Source organism: Prionailurus bengalensis, chromosome A2, assembly GCF_016509475.1.
Source record: "Prionailurus bengalensis isolate Pbe53 chromosome A2, Fcat_Pben_1.1_paternal_pri, whole genome shotgun sequence".
Lineage (NCBI taxonomy): Eukaryota > Metazoa > Chordata > Mammalia > Carnivora > Felidae > Prionailurus > Prionailurus bengalensis.
The window spans coordinates 18,289,895-18,310,521 of NC_057348.1; the positions used below are offsets into that span (position 1 = coordinate 18,289,895).

Below are 20,627 nucleotides of genomic sequence, written 5' to 3' on the forward strand. Positions count from 1 at the left end.
ATTCCCCCTTCCCACTACCCCTCCAGTAACCCTCAGTTTGTTCTCCATATTTTCGGTTTTGTCCCCCTCCCTGTTTTTATGTTTTGGCTTAATTCTTAAATCTCTATTTCCTGGAAAGAAATTTCCACTAGTTAAAAATATTATCATCAGCCCAATAAATGTTTACTTAATAAAGTAATATTGAAAATAAGGTTGGATCTGTGCCCTTAAGAAACTCACTTTTAGCAGGGGAAAGACACGTGAACAAATAAGGGTAACACATAGGATTCCAATATATTGTATGTGCACCCATGTACTTGACACATGAACAAATTCTATTTTGTAAATCCAGTAATGCTACAGAAAGACTGTTTCCTTTTAATTGCTGGAGAGCATTTATTACCAGTAACCCAAAGTGAGAACCCAGCTATGAAACTGAGATTTCATTTGCACAAAATATATCTTAGTTTCTTTGCTAATTTAAAGGCATGTTTTGTCAAAACAAATGAAATAAGTGGATTTTAGTAGACTTTTATGTTGCTAATGCATATAAAATTCATAATCCTACAATTGTTACTCATTGCTACTAGTTTTCACTCCAAATTAATTTGGGCTTTCAAGTAGTTGTTTCTTTTGGGGGGGGAGGGGTGTGAGGCTTTCTAGAACTTGGCTGCACCTTATTTAAGTACATGCTCTGAGTTAAACTGGAAGCTGAAAATCATGTATAAGAAATACAGGAGGGGCGCCTGGGTGGCTGAGTCGGTTGAGCAGCCTACTCTTGATTTCAGCTAGGATCATGATCCCAAGGTCATGAAACCGAACCCTGCGTTGGGCTCCACCTTGAGTGTGGAGCCTGCATGACATTCTTTCTCTCCCTCTACCCCCTTCCCTGTTCAAGCTCTCTCTCTCTCAAAAAAAAAAAAAAAAAAAAAAAAAAAGCGATACAAGGATACATGCAAGAAGAACTAAGAAAAAAAAAATCAAGAACTAAAGAACTCGTTACGCATAGTTATCTTGAATATCAGTACATACACGATTTGTGTATGGGTGGAAATAGTTTGGATTATGAGGACTTCAACAGCGAGGATGTTCCCTAACATCACCCGCTTCACACCCGCATTTCCACTTGTCCAGCAGCAACTTGAATGAGCCTCAGTGGCTCTATCTACCCACAATACTTGGCAACAGGTCCTAGAAGTTACGGGGAGACAAGATAGCACATACTTCCTATACTGTTTGAAGAAACCGTGCAGCAAGGCAATGTGGAATTTAAGAAACAAAATTTCTATTCACTCTTGTACGGTGAATGGGAAGCTGGAGAACTGGGCGAAAGAGTAAAAAGGAAAAGCCGAGCCCGGATGGTCTCTGCGGCTCGGGGGCCACCAGGCGGCAGCCTGAGAGTGTAGGCAGAAATTGCCGTCCCAGCGCGCTGACCCGAAGGCCCAGTTCTCTTTCCACCAGATAGGGGCCGGGAAACAACAGTCCTTTATCCACTCCACGGACGTCATTATGTCTTCTGTGCGCTACACTCGAATACAAACAGTGAAGCGAGGAGTCCATCAGAAAAACGCTGGTTAAATATCCTGGCAGGCGGCGCTGGTGAAAGCCGGAAGAGATGCCTTGACCACTCTCCAATAAGCCGACCCCTCTCCCCCGAGGCCTCCCTCAGCCTTCTGAGCCGGCCGTACCCCGCTCACACTCGGGATCTGAGTGCCGGGGTGTAGCGAAGCGCTCAGCCAAGGGACGCTAATACCCAGCGCCAGTCGCGACCTCAGCGACCGCGGGTCGACCCCGGGCCGGAAGTGACGCAACCGTACTGAGCACTTCCGGGGCTGCGGAGACTGCTCCGCGGGAGGAAGGAGCGCGGGCCTTGACCGGCGTCGGCCCGTCGCCTCCGCTGTCGCTTCTGCTACAGTGTCCGATCCGTCTGGCCTGGCCAGACCCGGTCTGGCCTGCCCGGGCTCAGCGGCCGCGGGCTGCGGCTCCCGGTAAGTGTGCGGCGCAGGTCGCGGCCTTGTTTACCCCGGCGCGCCGGGGAGGGGGGGTGGGCTCCTCGCGCGCCTCCCTGGCCCGGCCGGGGCTCCGCCTTCGTCGCCGTCCGCGAGGGCCCCGTGCCCCCCGGCCGTCGGTTCACCGTCTCAGCTCCCAGCGCCGCCCGCGGAGGGGCGGCTGAAGGCTACGGCCGGGGCGGGCGGGCGCCTGGCGTCTCTCAGTTTTTTCTCCTCCCGCCGTCTTCTCAGCTGGTGGAGAGGTCGGAGGCCAGCGCCTCTGACCGACTGGCGCCGGCGCATCTGGGCCCTCCCTACCGGGCGCGCCGGGGAAACGCGCCGCCTCTGGGGCTTCCAACTCCAGTCATCTTTCGGAGCCTTCGCAGTGCCATTCGCACGGTTAGTTAACGCCCGCCTGCGAAGGGTCCACTGGCGCGTGGGCTCCGTGTCCTCGAGGCTGTCCCGGCGCCTCGGTACCGACATTCGGCCCAAGAGCTGAGTTGCCGTCTCGCCGGAAGCTGCTGTGCTAGCCGCGGGAGAGGCAGCCGTGTTTTCGAATGACTTCACCTCTGTACTGATTGTTGCTCTGTCCCGTAGAACTTTCTGCCACAATGGACATATTCTATACTTCTGCTGCTAAGTAGGATAGTCCCTAGCCACACGTGGCTGTTGAGCATTTGACTTGTGGCTGGTGCTACTGAAAACCCAACTTTTAGGTTTTATTTAATTTTTAAGTTAAATTTTAATAACCACATGGGGCTAGTGCCAACCATCTTAGGATGGTGTAGTGTGGAGTTTTGAAACTAAGTTGCTGGTTCATATTTTAAAAGTGCTAAGTAGTTTTCTTTGGAGATGTAACCTTAGTAAATGACCATTCAGAGCCAAATATTATGTCTGGAGTAAACATCGTCGGACTCGCCAAAAAGTGTTTTGTTCTTGTCAACTTTAAACTGAGAGAGAAGTCTTCAGTTTGGGTCCTTTAGCCCAGGGAGGGTGTCACGTCTTTTGAACACGTGACTTTGGCTCTGGAGGAGAAGTAATTTCTATTACTCCTCTGTCTAGGGTGTAGGGATAATAGCTAACATCTAAAGGAAGTTAAAGCGTTGTCATCAGTTCTGTTAATAAGACAATAACATTCTGGACCCTTTGAGCAATGTCAGCACTCTTTTAAGTAGAATTAGGGATATTTAACTTTGAAAAGATTAAGTGTTTAAATCTAAACCTAGAACACCTACTAAGTATGAAATGGCTCTTTTTTGGAGGGGAGTCTGAAAGTTTACTCTGCTTCTTGAGTATTTAGTTGGTGAGAAGCCTATGGGCAAACCTCTAAGCTCCAATCCTGGGGAGAAATCCAGAGAAAGTGGAAAACATGGCCTTTTGTTTTGATTCTGCAGGTAGATAGTATTAGGTTTTCTGGGAGGGTGATGGAGATTTATGAATCCTCATAGGTCATGAATCTTGTGGAAGTATTGTCTCTGGGTAATACTGGTTGCAGCAGTGTGATCTGGACAAGTTACTTAACTTTTTTGAACTGTAGCTTCCTCATTTGTAAGAAGTGGATGATAGTCACCTTGTAGGATTGTGAAGATTTAATGAGAATGAGTCAAACCTGAAATTGGCTGTCATTAAATGAGAACTAATATTGGTAGTGAAATTTTGTAGATGGGAACAATATTTATAGAGTTTATTCGCCCAAGAAGCAGTATCTTGCATAAAAATACAGGTTAAAAGATATTTAAAAAATCAGTTCTCTATTAAAAAAATTTTTTTTAATGTTTATTAATTTTTGAGAGACAGGCAGAGCACAAGTCGGGGGGGGGGGGGGGGGCAGAGAGAGAGGGAGATACAGAACCTGACACAGGCTCCAAGCCCCGAGCTGTCAGCACAGAGCCTTACCGGGCTCAAACTCATGAACCATGAGACCATGATCTGAGCCCAAGTCAGCACTTAACCGACTGAGCCACCCAGGTGCCCCAGTTTTCTATTTTAGAAATAATTTTACATAATCATTGGACTTTAATTTTCATTTAGTTTATATTTACCTGTGTTAGAAGTATTTTTTTGAAGTTATAAATTCTGGTTTTCTAGGAAATCCTAAAGGATAAAGAAATAGACATAAGATTTCTTATTGAGTAAGCACGTAATAGTACTTAGTTTTGGATAGTGAGATCTGTATCTGAGAAGGTCGGATGGCCTTTGAGCATGTCAGAAGAGAGGCAGTAAATGGATGTTAATATAGCCTACTTGACATCCTATTGGGGACACTTTATTTCACAATAACTTTTTCATGAGTAAAGGGAGGTCTGAAATATTGGCGATATTCTGTATTAGATTATCACCATGGAAGTGACTTTATACTAAGTCTCATTTTAAGCCAGTTGCAGTTTGCTAACTTCTGTGTAACCTTTAGGATTGAAATTGTGCTAGTAATTTAGGAAATCTGAACCATAGGAGCAAGGTGGTGGGTTTCCAAACTGAGGAGAGGGATTGGGTATCTATTTACATCGCCGGTACTCCAGGTTAAATTATTATCAGCTGTTTACTTTGAATACTTTCTTTTTTAGAAGGCCATGTAACTCTTTTCAGTATAATGACATACAGGTTTCTGTGGGACTTACAAGAAAATAATTTCATAGTTACTCTGGTCTCTTGCTGCATATCCTTTTAAATGTCTTTGCTTTAAAAAAAAATAATAAATTTGCAAAACCAGGGTGCCAACTTAAAAAATTTAAATAGAGTTGTGTCTTTTCATTTTAGATGGAAGTTATATGACATAGAATATTTGGGGTGACATCTTGAAAGATCTTCAAGAATTACAGGTATTTTTAATTTAAAGATTAACTTTTTTTTTTCTAAAGGAAAAGTACCATAGTTTATTTGTAATTAGGTCATTCTATACCAAACAGTTTGTTAGAAGTCAAACTGCAAATTCCCTTTTATTAATGTGATTTTAAAAAACTGGGCATTTATGGTTAGCATGTCAAACTTCAATTCCCTGCTATTTTTATAATATCATTAAAAGGTGGCTCTGTAGTCCTTTAGACTGGTTACAGAGTCAGTACACGTTCATTTTAATGTGTTTTAATTTTTATCTTTGTCTTATTTATGGTCAGATAGACTTCATATATACTTTTGCATTTAATCCAGATTTGGTTATGGAAGTTATTTACATACCATTCAATCCAGATGCTCTTGCATTTTAAAATCCTATTAGTTTTTAGATTTAAATCACTGTTTAATACTGTTTCTTGCAGATGATCACTTGGAACGGTACTTATGCAGAAAAGTTAATGGGTTTTTACCAAAATCTTCTCTGAGGTGAAGTTAGGACTTGTGATTGTTTTGCTTTCTCAACTAGTATTCTCTTTTCATTTGTAATTGAGTAACATTTTGACCTCTGAGGTTTTTTTTTAATAACTTGTTCCATTTGAACTCTTTTTCTTCATCTTAAATAGATTTTGGTTTTTCCTACCCTTCATTCGGTCAAGGCAGGATATGCGTAGTTTTCCTTCAATTTGTAGTTTTCCTTCACTATTGGATCAATTTCTTTGCCTCAAAGTACCCCTTTTAAAGAATCAGTAGAGGGGCGCCTGGGTGGCTCAGTCGGTTAAGTGTCCGACTTGGGCTCGGGTCATGATCTCACAGTCCGTGAGTTCGAGCCCCGCGTCGGGCTCTGTGCTGACCGCTCAGAGCCTGGAGCCTGTTTCAGATTCTGTGTCTCCCTCTCTCTCTGATCCTTCCCTGTTCATGCTCTGTCTCTCTCTGTCTCAAAAATAAATAAACGTTAAAAAAAAAAAAAAAAGAGTCAGTAGAGGGGTGCCTCGCTGGCTTAGTCAGTGGAGCATGCGACTCTTGATCTCGGGGTTGTGAGTTCATGCCCCACACTGGGTGTAGAGATTACTTAAAAAAAAAAAAAAAAGAAAGGATCAGTAGAATCCTTTAAAACTGAAAAATCAGTTAACTCTGCAGACTAGAGGAGGATGTTGAAGAGCTTTGTGCCTTTTATTTTTTCTTAACTAACTATGCACCTGTTTTTCAGATATCTGAGAGCAATGTCTGTGGAACAGTGGTATTTTTTCCTAGACATTACAGAGGGAAGAAACTATGTCATTTGTGTACTTATGTGTCACCGCTTAGTGGGGTGTAATTAGCAAAGAGATTTTAAACTTTGGTAGTTCAGCCTTTAGGTTGCTTCACCTGTGGAGATGTGCCTTTTTTTTTTTTTTTAAGTTTGTTTATTTTGAGAGAGAGCGAGGGAGAGAGGGAATCCCAAGCAGGCTCCTCGCTGTCAGCGCAGAGCTCAGTGTGGGGCTTGATCTCACAAACCATGAGATCATGATCTGAGCTGAAATCAAGAGTCAGATGCCCAACTGACTGAGCCATCTAGGCGCCCAGTGCCTCTTTCTTAAGGACTCCCACAAGAAGGATAAAACCATGGGAATTTGACCCCTTGACATGGAGCAGATGGCCTTCCTTATTTACTTTTCCATGTGAGGCCCTTCTTGTGAAGTTACCATCATTAGCTGCTTCTGCCCTTCAAGGAAAGAGTTTCCCTTCGATAAGCTTGGGCAGGGAGATGATGGTGAAGTTTCCTGTATGAGACCAGAGTTGGAATAGGCCATAATGGGGGGTAGGGCCAGCCTATGACATTTTGATTTTTGAATGGTTACTGTTATAACTTATAGTGAAAGTAACACTTATTTTTTTTCTTTTCCTTCCTTAGAAGACAAAAAACACTAATGCATTTGAGAAAGTGGTAAAGTTTGGGGGGAGGGGAAAAAAACTGCTTTCCTGATCTGCAACTTGGCTGGATGCTAAGATGTCTGTGGACATGAATAGCCAGGGGTCTGACAGCAATGAAGAGGACTATGACCCAAATTGTGAGGAAGAAGAAGAAGATGAAGACCCTGGGGACATAGAGGACTATTACGTGGGAGTAGCCAGTGATGTTGAGCAGCAGGGAGCCGATGCCTTTGATCCTGAGGAGTACCAGTTCACCTGCTTGACCTACAAGGAGTCCGAGGGTGCCCTCAATGAGCACATGACCAGCTTAGCCTCTGTCCTAAAGGTGAGCAGTATTGTCAATTCCAGGTGTAATGCCCCCAGTTAAATCTAAATATGAGCTGTTGCTAACTGATGTCTCCTCTGTATTGATCAAATGAATGGCCCTGTAGTGAAACCAAATGTAGGTGTATGCTGCATTAGTTGGACACATTTGATGCTTCACTTTGTTTTCTAATATATGTGTATCTAAGGTCCTCAAATTCCCAAATTACTAAGAATTAAAAAGGAAGGGTGGGGTAGATTCGGGATAGACTGGAAGTACATTGAAGCGGAATTGCATAGATTAACACTGGTTTCAGAAAGTGAGTTTTATGAAACTTTATGAGGTAAGATATGATTAGCCTCAGGATTGTCATCCTCTACATGACCATGTATGAATGACTGGCAAATGTCTTGAGAGGTACCCAGGGTATGCCCTGAATAATTAGTGCCTCTGTGCTAATTGAGCTCCGTTATATCATAAACTAATGTCTAATGTTGAAAGAAATTTTAGCTTGTGTTTCACTGATTTTGGGGTTTTATATGGAAAATTTAAAGAGTTGGTTATTCCAGCAAGAATCTTATTTTTAACACTTAAACTAGCATGCTTTTCAATCTTGCGCCCCAGGCCAGTTATTGTTCTTACCATGCACATTTTGTGCTATGTAATATTAGACTAGTACATAGTACACTCACATAGAACACTGTGTGCTATGAATATCTTTATGTCATTTAGACAATTTCCCAACATGTTTTCTTTCTCCTCTAATGTTGGCCATTATGTGAAAGTGGGGACATTTCTCTTATTTCATTGTTTTCACTGACCTTCCTTCAGAAACTGTTATATGGATCTTGTTTTCTGCTCAAATTGAAGGTCAAGGACACATTGGCATGATTTCAACCAAATAATTGTCTTGTTGGTATTTAAATGGAAGTAACTAAGATTTGCTGTGTTATTTTTGTAAAAGCTGCTTTATCTACTAGTTTAGGGATTTTTTTTTTTTTTTCCAGGTAGTCAGCAAAGGCTAACTAATATCTTGGATTTAGATAGTCAGGGCTTTATTACCAGCTAGTTGGAAGTTGAAACCTAAAACTTTTTTTGTGACTCACTTTTGGAAGGATTGGAGAATTCTTGTGCTCAGCAGAAAGCTCTGAAGAATGGAGACCCATTGGAACATCTGGATTTGGGATTTCTACACCATAACTTTAGCAAAGCTGCTGGGACCTCTGTTTCCAGAGGACATTTCCCTGGTAGAAAAAGAAGTATCAGGTCTCTTCCTCACAATGCACACCTCTCTATCTGATCAACTCGTTTCTTTAACCATATTGTTAGGTTATACACAGTGTTGGCATTTAAATAGAAAAGGTGTCATCAGGTGTGTGGCTATGTGCTGGAGATTATCAATTGACTAAGTTCATCAGGATATTCCATCTATGCATAAGAATTCTGTTTGTCAAGCAATCTGTGCTGATTTTCCTACCCTTTTGGAGAGAGGTGAGGGACCCAGGCACGTGTCCTCCTTTTTTTTTTGAATTGTGGTAAAATACATGTAACATTTACCATTTTACATTCTTTCTTCTTATTAAGCTGATACAGGGTCAGCCCCCTGGAAAGTCTTCCTCCCATAGAAAGCCCTCCCTTTCCTTCTTCACTTTTTATACCCTCAGAGGTCCTTCAGTCTAGCTTATACTTTTCCTGAGCAAGCCTTCTTGAGACCCCTACAACATAGTGGTTGTACTCTCCTTTGGTCTCAGGGCCCAAACATCACAACCCATGTATATTAGAGCACATACTGCAGTCTTCTGACTGCTTTATGTTGTTTAACCTTTTTGCATATTTTTGCATGATCTCTCCAACTAGATTGTCACTTCTTAGAGGGCAGAAACTGCTTTATTCCTTTTCTTCCCCATCATTCCTGTCTCAGTGTTTCATCCATAGTAGGTGTTGAATAATTTCTTGGATACTGTGATTTCTTGGATACTGTGGGTTTTGTCAACTGTTGATGACAATAGCTGATGCTGTTGGTATGAGCTAGATTCCCTAGTCCCTCTACTGTACATCCTTCTCTGTTGTCATGAAAAGGCATATGGCCATGTTGTTCAAGTGTCAACTATAGTCATTAGAGATTAGATTGCCAGGTAAGGTATTATAGGAGAGGAAAAATCTCTGACAAATATTTGTAGTCGATTATGTAGGTATGAGTCTTTAAGGAAAACAAAGTTAAAGATCATGAAACGAAGAAGCAAAAAGTACTTGGTGTAGAGATGAAGTAGTAAAAAAAGATGGAAGAATGTTGAAACACAAGGAAAGGGTTAAAGAGAAAATGGGGCAAAGAAGAAAATAGCCCATGAAAATTTAGATCTCGGTAGAAGATAGATTTTTTTTCCTCCCTCCCTAGACCTCACTGAGGAGCATGTTAATAACCCATTTTCTTTCTGGGGCTGGGCAGCAAGGGTCTGGGTTCTTTTGGTGGTTTGGCTACATATAAAGGGACTTAGTGGTGTTTTAAGTAGTTTGGGAATTTGACCAAAGAGGCTAGGCAAAAACAGCTAAATTAAGAGTAAAGAGGAAATCACACACAATCTTTCTTTTTCAGACTGGCTAAAAACTAATGTTTTTATTTTTGTGATATTTTATTTTTCTATATAATATATCATGAGGCAGGAGGGGATAATTTAAGTGCTGCGTTTACAGAATGGTGTTTATTGCTGCTTTGGCTGTTCTAGCTCCCCTGTTGCATGTGTATCAGAGAGTGGAGCTCAGTGGTGATCATCCAAATCACTGCTGGTGTTCCCCATTGATCATGGTGTTTGCACAACTCCATGACATATTGAGATACTTAATTATTTTATTGATTTAGGTGTTTGACTAGTAGAAAATATGACACGTATGTGGTTTAAAACTCTGCCATATGAACAGTTGTCTATGAATGAAAGCTAAGTTTGAGGACTGGCTTGACTTTTTCACTGATACTTGTGTTTATTTTACTTTGTTGTGTATTGTTAGTTGCCAATGGATGAGCCATTCTTCAGCATAAAAGTAACTTTATTATTGCCTTTTGAGATTTGACCTCTCTTAAATATTAAAATTCCAGTCTGGGCTTTTGGTGTCATAAGGGCCCCTGGTGTCAGGGTAACTTCCTATATGTGTTGTGAGACAGATCCATGAGTAAGATCATTAATTGAGAAAGGAAACTTCCCAGGAAATCAGATTAAGGGCTAAGGATAGACAACAGAGAAAAAGCTTATCTGTTATGGGGGGGGGTGGGGAGGGCAGCTACTGGTGTTCAAATAATAACAAAACTAGAAGCATTGTTTTTAGAATGAGCTGTCATCTTACAGATAGAATACAGTTGACCCTTGAACAATATAGGGATTAGGGATGCCAACCCCCACACTGCCAAAAATCGATATATATATAACTTTGACTCCCCCAATCTTAATACTAATAGTTTACTGTTGACTGGAAGCCTTACCAATGACATAAACAGTCAATTGACACATGTTTTGTATGTTATGTGTATTGTGTACTGTATTCTTACAATAAAGTAAGCTAGAGAAAAGAGAATGTTACTAAGAAAATCATAGGGAAAAGACATTTATAGTACTGTAGTGTAAAAAATTTGCATGTAAGTGGTTTTGCCCAGTTCAAGCCCATGTTCAAGTGTCAACTGTAGTCATTAGAGATTAGATGATTGCCAGGTGAGGTACTATGTTGTAGGAGAGGAAAAATCTTTGACAAATATTTGTAGTCAGTTACGTAGGTATGAGTCTTTAAGGAAAACAGTTAACTTTTTAAAACACTGTATTTGTTTTTATATGAAACTCACACAAAGATTATTTGATTGTTATTGTTATAGATGAGAGAGGTCTTTTCTAGTAGTAACAGACATTTTTATTGCAAAATGTGCACTAGTTAGCCAAGAGGAATTTTGTCATTCAGTGAATCCTGTTAGTACTGTTCTGTGAAAATCCTGAGGGATTTGCTGTTGGCTGCTCAGGAAGGAGCTCAGCCATGGGAGAACCCCAGACAGTCTAGGCTGGCTTTCATTGGTGATGGGCCAGGGGAATCTCCTGCATGGTGCGCTCCTTCTCTCAGTAGCACATTAGGGGTGTGGGCGGGAGACAAGTGTTGTTATGTTGTTCAAGACCCCACCCAATTGCATAAGAAGGGAGAAGAAATAGTCACTTTGGGCTAGATCTAGTCTATGGAGCAACAATGAGCTGTCTGAACTTGTGACTGGAGAACCTTGAAAGTGGAGTAGAAGGGCAGTGCAGGTAACACAAGTCCAAGCTCCATGGGTCAATGAATTGGGTGGAAAAGTTACCTTCTGTGCTAGAGTGGGAGACTAAGAACTATAGGTAAAAGAGAATAACACATGGAGGATCATAAATGCAGCCTGAGGTGTCTTTACTATTTGGAGGAAAGGAACAGAATTTTTAAACTTCTTCAGTGCTGGACTGCACTATTTACTTCTTAAGCCTGGTGTTCGTTCCCCGGATAGGATTGGAGAAATAGGCTGGTTGTGAGTGTTTTTACTACAGTTCTTGCTTTATGAATTGCTGTATTAACTGCAGTGGAGGTGGGAAAATGTTATGTAGAAATCTTTATTCTGCCACTCTTGAATTTGTTTTAAAATCTGGTGTTAGATATTCAGCAAAATGTGGCTGGAAAATCTCTTATGATTCTTCTGGATCATTTTTCCCTTTTGTGGATGAATCATAATTGGTTTTCAGGGCTTCTGACTCCCAAGTGCAGAAGTCTTTATAGTCTCGTGTTCAAAACAACCTGGTTTCTACGCATTTCTCACTTGTAACATGAGCAGTTGATGTTCTTAACACAAAATACCTTATATTTAACCTTTCTCTTAAGTGGCATCAAGTTTTTGTATATCTAAAAAAAGACTTTCATTTTACCTAACCAACTTTTTAATATCCCGATATAGCTGGATTTTGGACCATTTTATTTTTATTTACATATTAGTTAATGGTAATTGTTTTTTTATTACTTCTCAGGGGAAAGTATCCTCAAGCTGGGCTTGGTAACACTGAGTGTGTGCTGAGCAGCCGTCTGATTTCTATTTTTATGACCTGATGTCAGGTTTCTTTGCATGCCTGCATCTCAATAGAATCTAGATTCAATTTCTGTGTTTCAAATAATTGGTTATTAGTGGGCGTGTTGACATACTTCATGATGCTTTAGTGTGGAAGTCTGATGTGTGTTTTACTGATGTATAAATTTATTTTAAAAGGGTGATGAGAAATGTCCAGAATGACATTGAGAATTGCCTAAGACAACTAGTGCTACAATTGTCCCTGTCTTGCCAGTTTAGAAAGGTTATTGTCGTCATTGACTTTGTGTCCTCACTGTGCACCTGGCACCACATACAGCAGGTTCACCGTCTTCCAGAAGAGAAGCCTTTAATCAGATTCAAGGCCAGCTTTCATTCTAGTCTTTTTCTTGTGCTTTCACACTGTCATAGGAACCATGTGTAATCAAGGGGTGATTTTAACACCACACTTGTGTTCTAATCCTGAACTATTTATTTATTTATATTTAACCTTATATTGTTGAGGTGTTACTACAGTATTTAAGAAAAAATATCCTTCGTAATTCCATTAACCTATAATAAAAGTTTTCTTCCGTGCTTAGTATCCTTCAGACCTTGTCCGTATTCGTGTGTAATATTACTGTGCTTTCAGTTCATTCATTCAACCAATATTTATTGAGCACTTACTATCTGCCAGGCACTGGAATGATATTCTTCTGCTCTTTTCTTGTATACAGGCATGCCTCAGATATTGCAGGTTTGGTTCCAGACTGCTGCAATAAAGCAAACACCACAACAAAGCAAGTCAAATGAGTTTTGTGGTTTCCCAGCGCATATAAAAGTTATGTGTACACTGTACTATAAAGTGCAATAGCATTATGTCTATAAAACAATGTAAAAACCTTGATTAAGTATTTTATGGCTAAAAAATGCTATTACCTGAGTTTTCAGCAAGTTGTAATCACAGATCACCATAACAAATATAATAATAATGAAAAAGTTTAAAATACTGCAAGAGTTACCAAAAAGTGACACAGAGACACGAAGTGAGCAAATACTGTTGGAAAAATGGTGCCGACAGACTTGCCTGACCCATGGTTGCCACAAACCTTCAATTTGTAAAAAATGCAGTATCTGCGAAGGACAATAAAATGAGGTATGCCTGTATTTTAAGTATTTCCCCTTGTTTTTACTTCATCCTCATAAATTACTTTTAACGGGTAAATATCACACCATCATATTGAGCCATAATTTGCTCAGACTTTTCCTGATGGGCATTTAGGTGAATACTTATATGTGTGACCATTCTTGTGAACTGGTTATACTGCTGTGAACATTTTTGTGAATGTGGCCTTTGTGTCTCTTGGGCCTTGGCAAGAGCCTGGGCTGGTGGTCAGATGGTTGGGCTCTGTTCCCTTTTCTGCCATTTAATATAATGTGACCTTGGGTAAGTTCCTCAACATCTTTAAGCTTCAGTTTTCTCATCTGTAAAATAATGATAATACCTCCTTCACAGTATTAAATGAGATAGTGCACATAAAGTGCCTGGCACGTGAATATTCGAACATGAATGTTCAAACAGATGTCATGGTAGAGGCAGGGCAAGCGCAGAAAAATGGGAATGTTACTTTCACATATTTGCTATGGTTCCTCAGAACATATTCTTAGGATTGTGTGTTTTGAGTCATAGGGTAAAAGCCACATTGTGGAAGGTTCTGGGTGACATATTGCTGATGATGCCTCTGAGTATGCGTGTGGTAGTTAGATCATGTACTTTGGATTCTTTTGCCTTCATCCAGAACCTCTGGTTCTCTTCTCCAGGAGCCCACTGATAAGAAAAGTAAAAATAACACAAAATGAATTTTGAATGGGACCAGGAAAAGAATGTAGGGGAATATAGCCTGTTATTCCTACCTTTCTGTTTGACTGCAGTGTTTGGTCTTGGGCCTGCATTGACAGCACTACTTAATGAAGTGCTCAGTTGATTTAGGGTTCTTATAATTGGGGTATCTCCTTGTGCTTTGTCCCACCCCAGCCCCCCGCCAGCTTTAAAAATTTTGTCTTTGCCCCTACTGCTCTAGGAAAAATTTGAATGATTAGATTTCTCTGTCCAAAAGAGGGAAGACCTATAGGAAAGATTTGAGAAAGGTACAGAGTGAGATACAGGAAGCTTTTCATCTTGCTCTTCCTAAAATGTGTCTGCCCTGTGGCTTGATTACTCAAATTGACATGAATTGTCAGATTTGAAGCTTATGTTTTGTTCCCTTTTCTTTGAACTGTCACAAACCTGTATACACATGAAATGGTTTTACTGTGAAAACCACAAGTTATCAACCATAAATAGAGAAAAATACAGGGAGGATGAACAAAAGTTGGTTTGGAGATTTTAAGAGAACAGAGCTGTTCTTATAATCATGAACAAAGAGTGGTCTCTATCTGGGAAAGTTGCTCTTTTTCACTAGCAGTTTCTTTCCTGGTACACGCTCTACTCACTCTCATTTCTTTTGTCCGTTATTTTAGGCTCTCACCATCATTTTCCAGAGTTGGTAGATAGCCTTGCCTTCTTTTACAAGAAATAACTTTAATGCCATCAAACTTAGCTTCCTGGATTCTCTGTCTTAATTGATGATACCACCATCCACCAAGCTGGAAGCTGAGAATTTACCCTTGACTCCCTTCTCCCACGAAGCCCTCCTTGATCCCCAGGCAGAGTTGGATATCCTGTCTCTCTACTACTGTGTGCACGTTTCTTGCTATGTACTTATGGTGATTAGAAATTGTAAGCCAGGGCTTAAATTCTTTGAGAGTTGCTTGTTGTTGATCTGACTGTCTAAGCAGGTCAATAAATGCAAAAGTTGAGGATTTAACCCCAAAGCTCTACTTCTGTGTGCTCCCATTGGTAGATAGAAGAAGGCATGCTTGTTAGAGGACTTCCATGAAGCCAGGTGAATTCTAAGCAGAGATCATATATACCTAGTAGATGTATGGTTCCCAGCTTGGAGTGCATCTCGGAATTAGTTCTGTCAATTCTGATTCAAAAGCCTGAACTTCATGCAGGTATAATAAAACAGAATCTTCAGACACAAAGTGAGGTATTACATATTATATTGATGTGGAGAATTCATGTGGAAGTACAAAAAAATTGTGAAACAATTCAGGTTATTGAAGTGATGAGGAAAGAGTTGTGTCCTTTCTTTGGCTGCTGAAAGGATGTGTCCAGTGTTCAGAGTGTACTGATTTCATAACTGGAGTGGGAGTAGGGTAAAGACACCCAACTATACTGGCAAGTTGGATAGGTTACCTGTAATATTTTTGATGTCTAAACGTACTTCTTATGCCATCAGTTATCAAGATAAAAGTGTGTTCTTATCTCCATGTTGATAATGAGTAGCTACAAAAATGACTAATAATATCTGCAATCATAAAAACAATGTGAATGTTTTAAAAGTTTTCAATTTTATGACGTAGACTGTGTCATCTTTTTTGCCAGTGTTTTAACATTGGCTTCTGCTGCAAGATGGCTCACTGCCCTCACATACCTTTGTACCCCCTCCGTTTGTTTTTGTTTGTTTGGTATTCAAATGTCTGTAGCAGTTTTATGTGCAGTAGCCAAAAACTGGAAACAACTCAAATATCCACAAACAGATGAATGAACAAATAGTGGCATTCCCATAGAACAACATACTTCTTCTCCGTGGTATAAAAAGAGTGAATGGTTCATCATTGATAAATCCCAAAAAAGTATGCTGCATGAGGGAAACCCAGGGGGTAAAAAGAGTAAATATTTTATGATTCTGATCATATAAAGTTTTAGAAAATGCAAACTCATTGTGAAGGAAAGTAAATCAGTGGTTGCCTATAGAGTTGGGGGGGAAGGGAGAAGGATTATGAAGAGCATGATGTAAATTTAGGGGTGGTTTTCTCTTTTGAAATATCAGGAAAATGAAAGTAAAGGCATTTTGTTATGCAAAATGCATAACAAAGGCATTTGTTATGAGTTATAAACTCATAACAGAACAGGTTGAGGGGTGGTATGTGGGGACATTGCACACAGGAGCCAATTTGTCCAGCAGATCTTTGAAGAGACTGTGGGCTCTCATTTGACTGACAAAGGCTGGAAGAGATAAGTGAGCTGGGAATGAGGGGATTAATTAATTAAAAGTTTCTGTGTAGGACAGTCAGCCCTGCCCCCACTTGGTTTCAGGACAAAATAATCTGCCTATTTTTAAGAAATAGAATAACCTGGGGAGAAATAGGGCCCTTAGAGTGTGAGGTTGGATGACCTTATTGGTCAGTTTGGAGGTTCTTGAGTCTTGTGTATTAGCTGCCTCTGATTAAGCACCCTTAAAGAAAAGCCTGTCAGTTGACACATTCTGTCTGTGTACACAGAATTAGGATTTGCTTTCCTGACCACCCCCCTTTTTAAATTTAATATTCATATAAAATTAATCATTTTATATTTCATTTCATTTTATCTTATGTTATTTTATTTTAATTTTAAGAAAACATGAGTGGAGGAGGGGCAGAGAGGGGGAGAGAGAGAATCCCAAGCAGGTTCCGCACTAACAGAGTGGGGCTTGAACTCACAAACTCAGATGTGGTCTGAGCTGAAATCAAGAGTCAGAAGCTTAACTGAACCACCCAGGTACCCCTAAAATTAACCATTCAAATTCAAATTCAGTGACTTTTAGTACATTCACAGTGTGCAACCATAATCTCTACTTCTGAAACATTTTCCTTACCCAGAAGGAAACTTGGTATCCATTAAGTAGTTCTTTTCTGCTCCCCCCAGCCCTCAGCAACCACTAATCTGCTTTTTGTTTCTGTGGATTGACCTATTCTGTATGTGTCATATAAATGGGATCATGCAATATGTGACCTTTTGTGTCTGGTTGCTTTCACTTAGCATGATGTTTTAGAGGTTCATCCAAGTTGTAGCATGTATCACGACTTCATTCCTTTTTCTGGCAACCTTTCATTTTTTACCGTGAATAGCTAACCAAGGATCACCAGACATTTGAGGAAAACATGCAAAATAGAAGAGAAACAGGAAAATTGACCTTAGGTGAAGCAGACCACTAGATGATTTTGCTTGTTTATAAAAGTGCACTATTTAGTATTCTCCAGGATATTCAAGAAGATGTGGCATCCATGAAACAATCAGAGATGCCATCTGGAAGAAACTGTCGAAATAAAAAAGCTTGTGGAGATGAATTATGGGTTTGCCAAGTTAAAATATATTCCGTAGATCAGAAGATAAAATCAAGAGAAAAATCTCAATATAAAGCCCAAATACAGGCAAAAATTGTATGCAGAAAAAAAGAGACATGGAGGATCAATCCAGAGATCTATCATCTACCAGAATTTCTGGGAAATGAGGACAAAAAATTAAAAGAAGGGATATTTCAAAGTATAAGAAGAAAATATCCAGAATCTACAGAGAGGAGCCTATTGAAAGGGTCTACCCTTTGCCCAGAAGGATAAAGGCCCACCTGCTACAATTGTCACTATGAAGTTTCAGAAAAGAATAGATAGAAAACCTGAAAGTTTCCGTGAAGATACACTGGGTCTTCTGAAAAAAATGGGAATTAGATATGTCATCAACAACAGTGACAACCAGAAGACAGTGGAACAGCAGTCTTCCTTCCAAGTCCTGAGGGAAAATCGTTTTGAACCTAGAGTTCTGTCATTGCAAAATAAGCTTGTTTTCAGAAGTGCAAGGACTCCCAAAATTTCCTTTCCTTGTACCTTTTCTGAAGCGGTTACTTGCAGATGAAAATCAAAAGAGGAAAGTAAAGAATTCAAGAAATGGTTGAACTAGAAACCTAGTTGTCCAATGAAAATTTTCATGTTACTTATACAACAACCCTGGAAAGCAGTCAGCCCAAATCTGAACAGTTTTGGTGGGATCCAAGAAAAATTTATTCGAGAATAGGAATGGGTAGATTTCAAGCAATAGATAAAATGAAAAAGCTGGAAGATAGTTGGAATATGGTAAAGAGACCATAGGGCTCTTTACAAGGGACAAGGGAACTAGAATCCCTATGCAAAGCCGAGAAACTACATGCAAAAAATTATAAGCCAAATATAAAGCAAACACATATATGGCACAAGTATAAGTAAATGGTGGTGATTGAATAAAGATAATGTATTTGTGCCTAATGTATGGATATCCTTCTTTGGCCCAAGAACAGTGACATTGGAAGCACAAACAAGAAAATGCAATTCGGGTCCTGTAAACAATATTTTAAAGTTAACAAAGGTAACTGATAGAACTGATAGTAATATAAATATAAAAAGGTTGGGGTTTGGAAGGGGAAGGTAGGGAGTGGTATAAGTAAACTAAATCTGCTAGAGAATTGTGGGCACACTTAGAGAGGTTGGTGACAACCAGAAGAAATGGTAGAGATTTCTCCTGTATTGGAAGACTGGGAGGCTGGGGAAGGATGGGGTGGTGGGTATTGATCCTTTTCATCAAAGTGCTCTTTATGAACCATTTGATTTATTTTGTTCATTGTTCATTGGTGATTGGGGTAGGTTAAGAATTTGTTGATTCCCAATAAACAAGTGTTTTCTGAGTGTCTTCTGTTGTTTTAACTTTTAGACAGATGCTGAAAGATGGGGAAAAAATAGTTTGACCTCTACCATAAAATAATTTTAAGATCTCTTTGCCTTTAGTTTCTGCCACCTCTTTTTTTAAAGTGGTGAGAGAGGAGATATAAATAAATCCTTTTCTACTTTTGTTTCATATTTTCTGGTATATCCACTAAAAGTTCCACTTTGATTATCTTGGTCTTTTGAAAAATTTAAAGTAGCTTCTCCAGACTCCAATCTGAACTCCTTCCTGTTGCCCCTCTCCCTAACCCATATGTTTGATTTTTGCCTCCTCAAACCTCCTGTGAGCCTCTCTGCCTTTCAGAACCCTCTGCAACTCTCAGAAGACCTCTTACATTTTGTTTGTTTGTTTGTTTTTAACCTTCCTCAGAGGAGCTATATTTGGCCTTTCCCTGCCTCTTTCAAGCCCATGAAGGCTTGAAAGCTCTTGGTGCCTCTCTGGCTTCTGGAGGAGAATGTGGGTATGAGGTGACAGAAGGAAGCGTTAGCATGTAGGACCTAGTACTGGCACTGCTATTGTTCCAGGTTCTTGGGTATGGCAGAGAAGGAAATTGTTATAAATCCCTGCCCTCAAGGAGCTTCCTTTCTGGCAGAGTTGTTCTTTCTTCCTTTCTTCTTTCCTTTTTTTCTTTCTAGAGAGAGCATGTATGGCTGCAAGCATGGGGGAGGAGCAGAAAGAGAATCTTAAGCAGGCTTCGCACACTGCATGGAGCCTGACATGGCAGTTTCCACGACCCTGGGATCATGACCTGAGCCGAATTCAAGAGTCAGACACTTAACAGACTGAGCCACCCAGGCACTCCTTGATGGAGTTTTATATAAACAGAAGGGTTATAAAAATAGCATTATATGTTTTGAGCATAGCTAAGGCCAGCAATCTGTAGCTCTGTCTTTGAAATATGCTCTTGGACTTTGTGGCTTTGTCAGTAAGATATGCTAGCCTCTGAGGTATCCTGTAGAGAAGAGGGGGGATCTGAATGGTACTGCCCAGATAGTATTTGGTATTACCTCTTACTTGCCTCCTCACAGTAGCAGTAGCTACAAGAGGAAGAGCATTATTTGAAATCATTTTTGGATAAGATGGGCTTTGGCTGCAGAAACATGGTAAAAGGTTTGGATTTTAATCCTACTATGTGCAATTCGTTGGATGTCAGCTCCCGTCTGCCTTTTTTTTTTTTTTTTGGCTTTGGTTACTGGATACGACCTTGGTTTGTAAAAATGGTGATCATCCTGCTTATATGGAACCCCCTGGAAAACACAGAATTCTAGAAAACACAGCCTTTTGTACTAAGTACTTCCCAGAGGTTTTCTATTAAAATGCACACCCTAAAAGATAGTCTGGCTGGGTTTACTCCATGATAATGTAGCTGGTGGGGGATAGATGAGGTACAGATAGAGTGGACCTGGCCATGAGTTGATGTTGGAGCTGGGTGATGGATGCATGGGTCTCATCATATTCTTCACTTTGTAGATGCTTGAAATTTTTCATAATAAAAAAGTATCCTTATGGTCAAGGATGATGACTTTTCATATTTTTGCTTTATTGTGTTTTGTGTAAATAACTTTATTTGGGGAGGTTGTTGGGTTTTTTGGTATTTTAATGATCAGAGACAGCACTGAGTTAAGATTAGACTGGAGAGAAATCTTCACATTTAATCAGATTTTTAAAGCATGAATAATGTGGGTGCCTCAGTTACAAGTGTGCCCTCCCTCCGTGGAGACCTGTAAAGAAAAAGTGAAAGGAAGCCAAGTTATGATCAGGTGCCAGAGAGCTGACCTTCTAGAAGCTGAGAATATGTAGATGTGAAGTCTGGGAGAATGAAGGCCCACCCACTTAAATTTGATTGTAGGGGTGAGCCTCGCCTAAGGTAGCTGGGACCCCACTGCCACCACCACTGCTGCTGATTTTGTCCCATTCTAGTAGGCCGATGTTCACCTACTCCTTTGTCTC

General features: G+C 40.3%; 1 protein-coding gene across 4 annotated transcripts in view; it reads left to right on the top strand.

Moving 5' to 3' along the window:
* Positions 1–1,387: 1,387 nt before the first annotated feature.
* ARIH2 (ariadne RBR E3 ubiquitin protein ligase 2) overlaps positions 1,388–20,627 on the top strand; it is a 49,964-nt gene continuing 30,724 nt past the window's right edge. The window contains exons 1-3 of one of the 4 annotated variants that reach the window (XM_043590363.1): positions 1,388–1,967; positions 4,725–4,786; positions 6,691–7,035. In XM_043590363.1, coding sequence (XP_043446298.1) covers positions 6,787–7,035 — 249 coding nt within the window. In that variant the 5' untranslated portion in view covers positions 1,388–1,967; positions 4,725–4,786; positions 6,691–6,786. Of the gene's footprint in view, positions 1,968–2,090; positions 2,367–4,724; positions 4,787–6,690; positions 7,036–20,627 lie in introns of those variants that run through there. The other 3 variants (XM_043590364.1, XM_043590362.1, XM_043590366.1) reach the window with 3 other exon arrangements.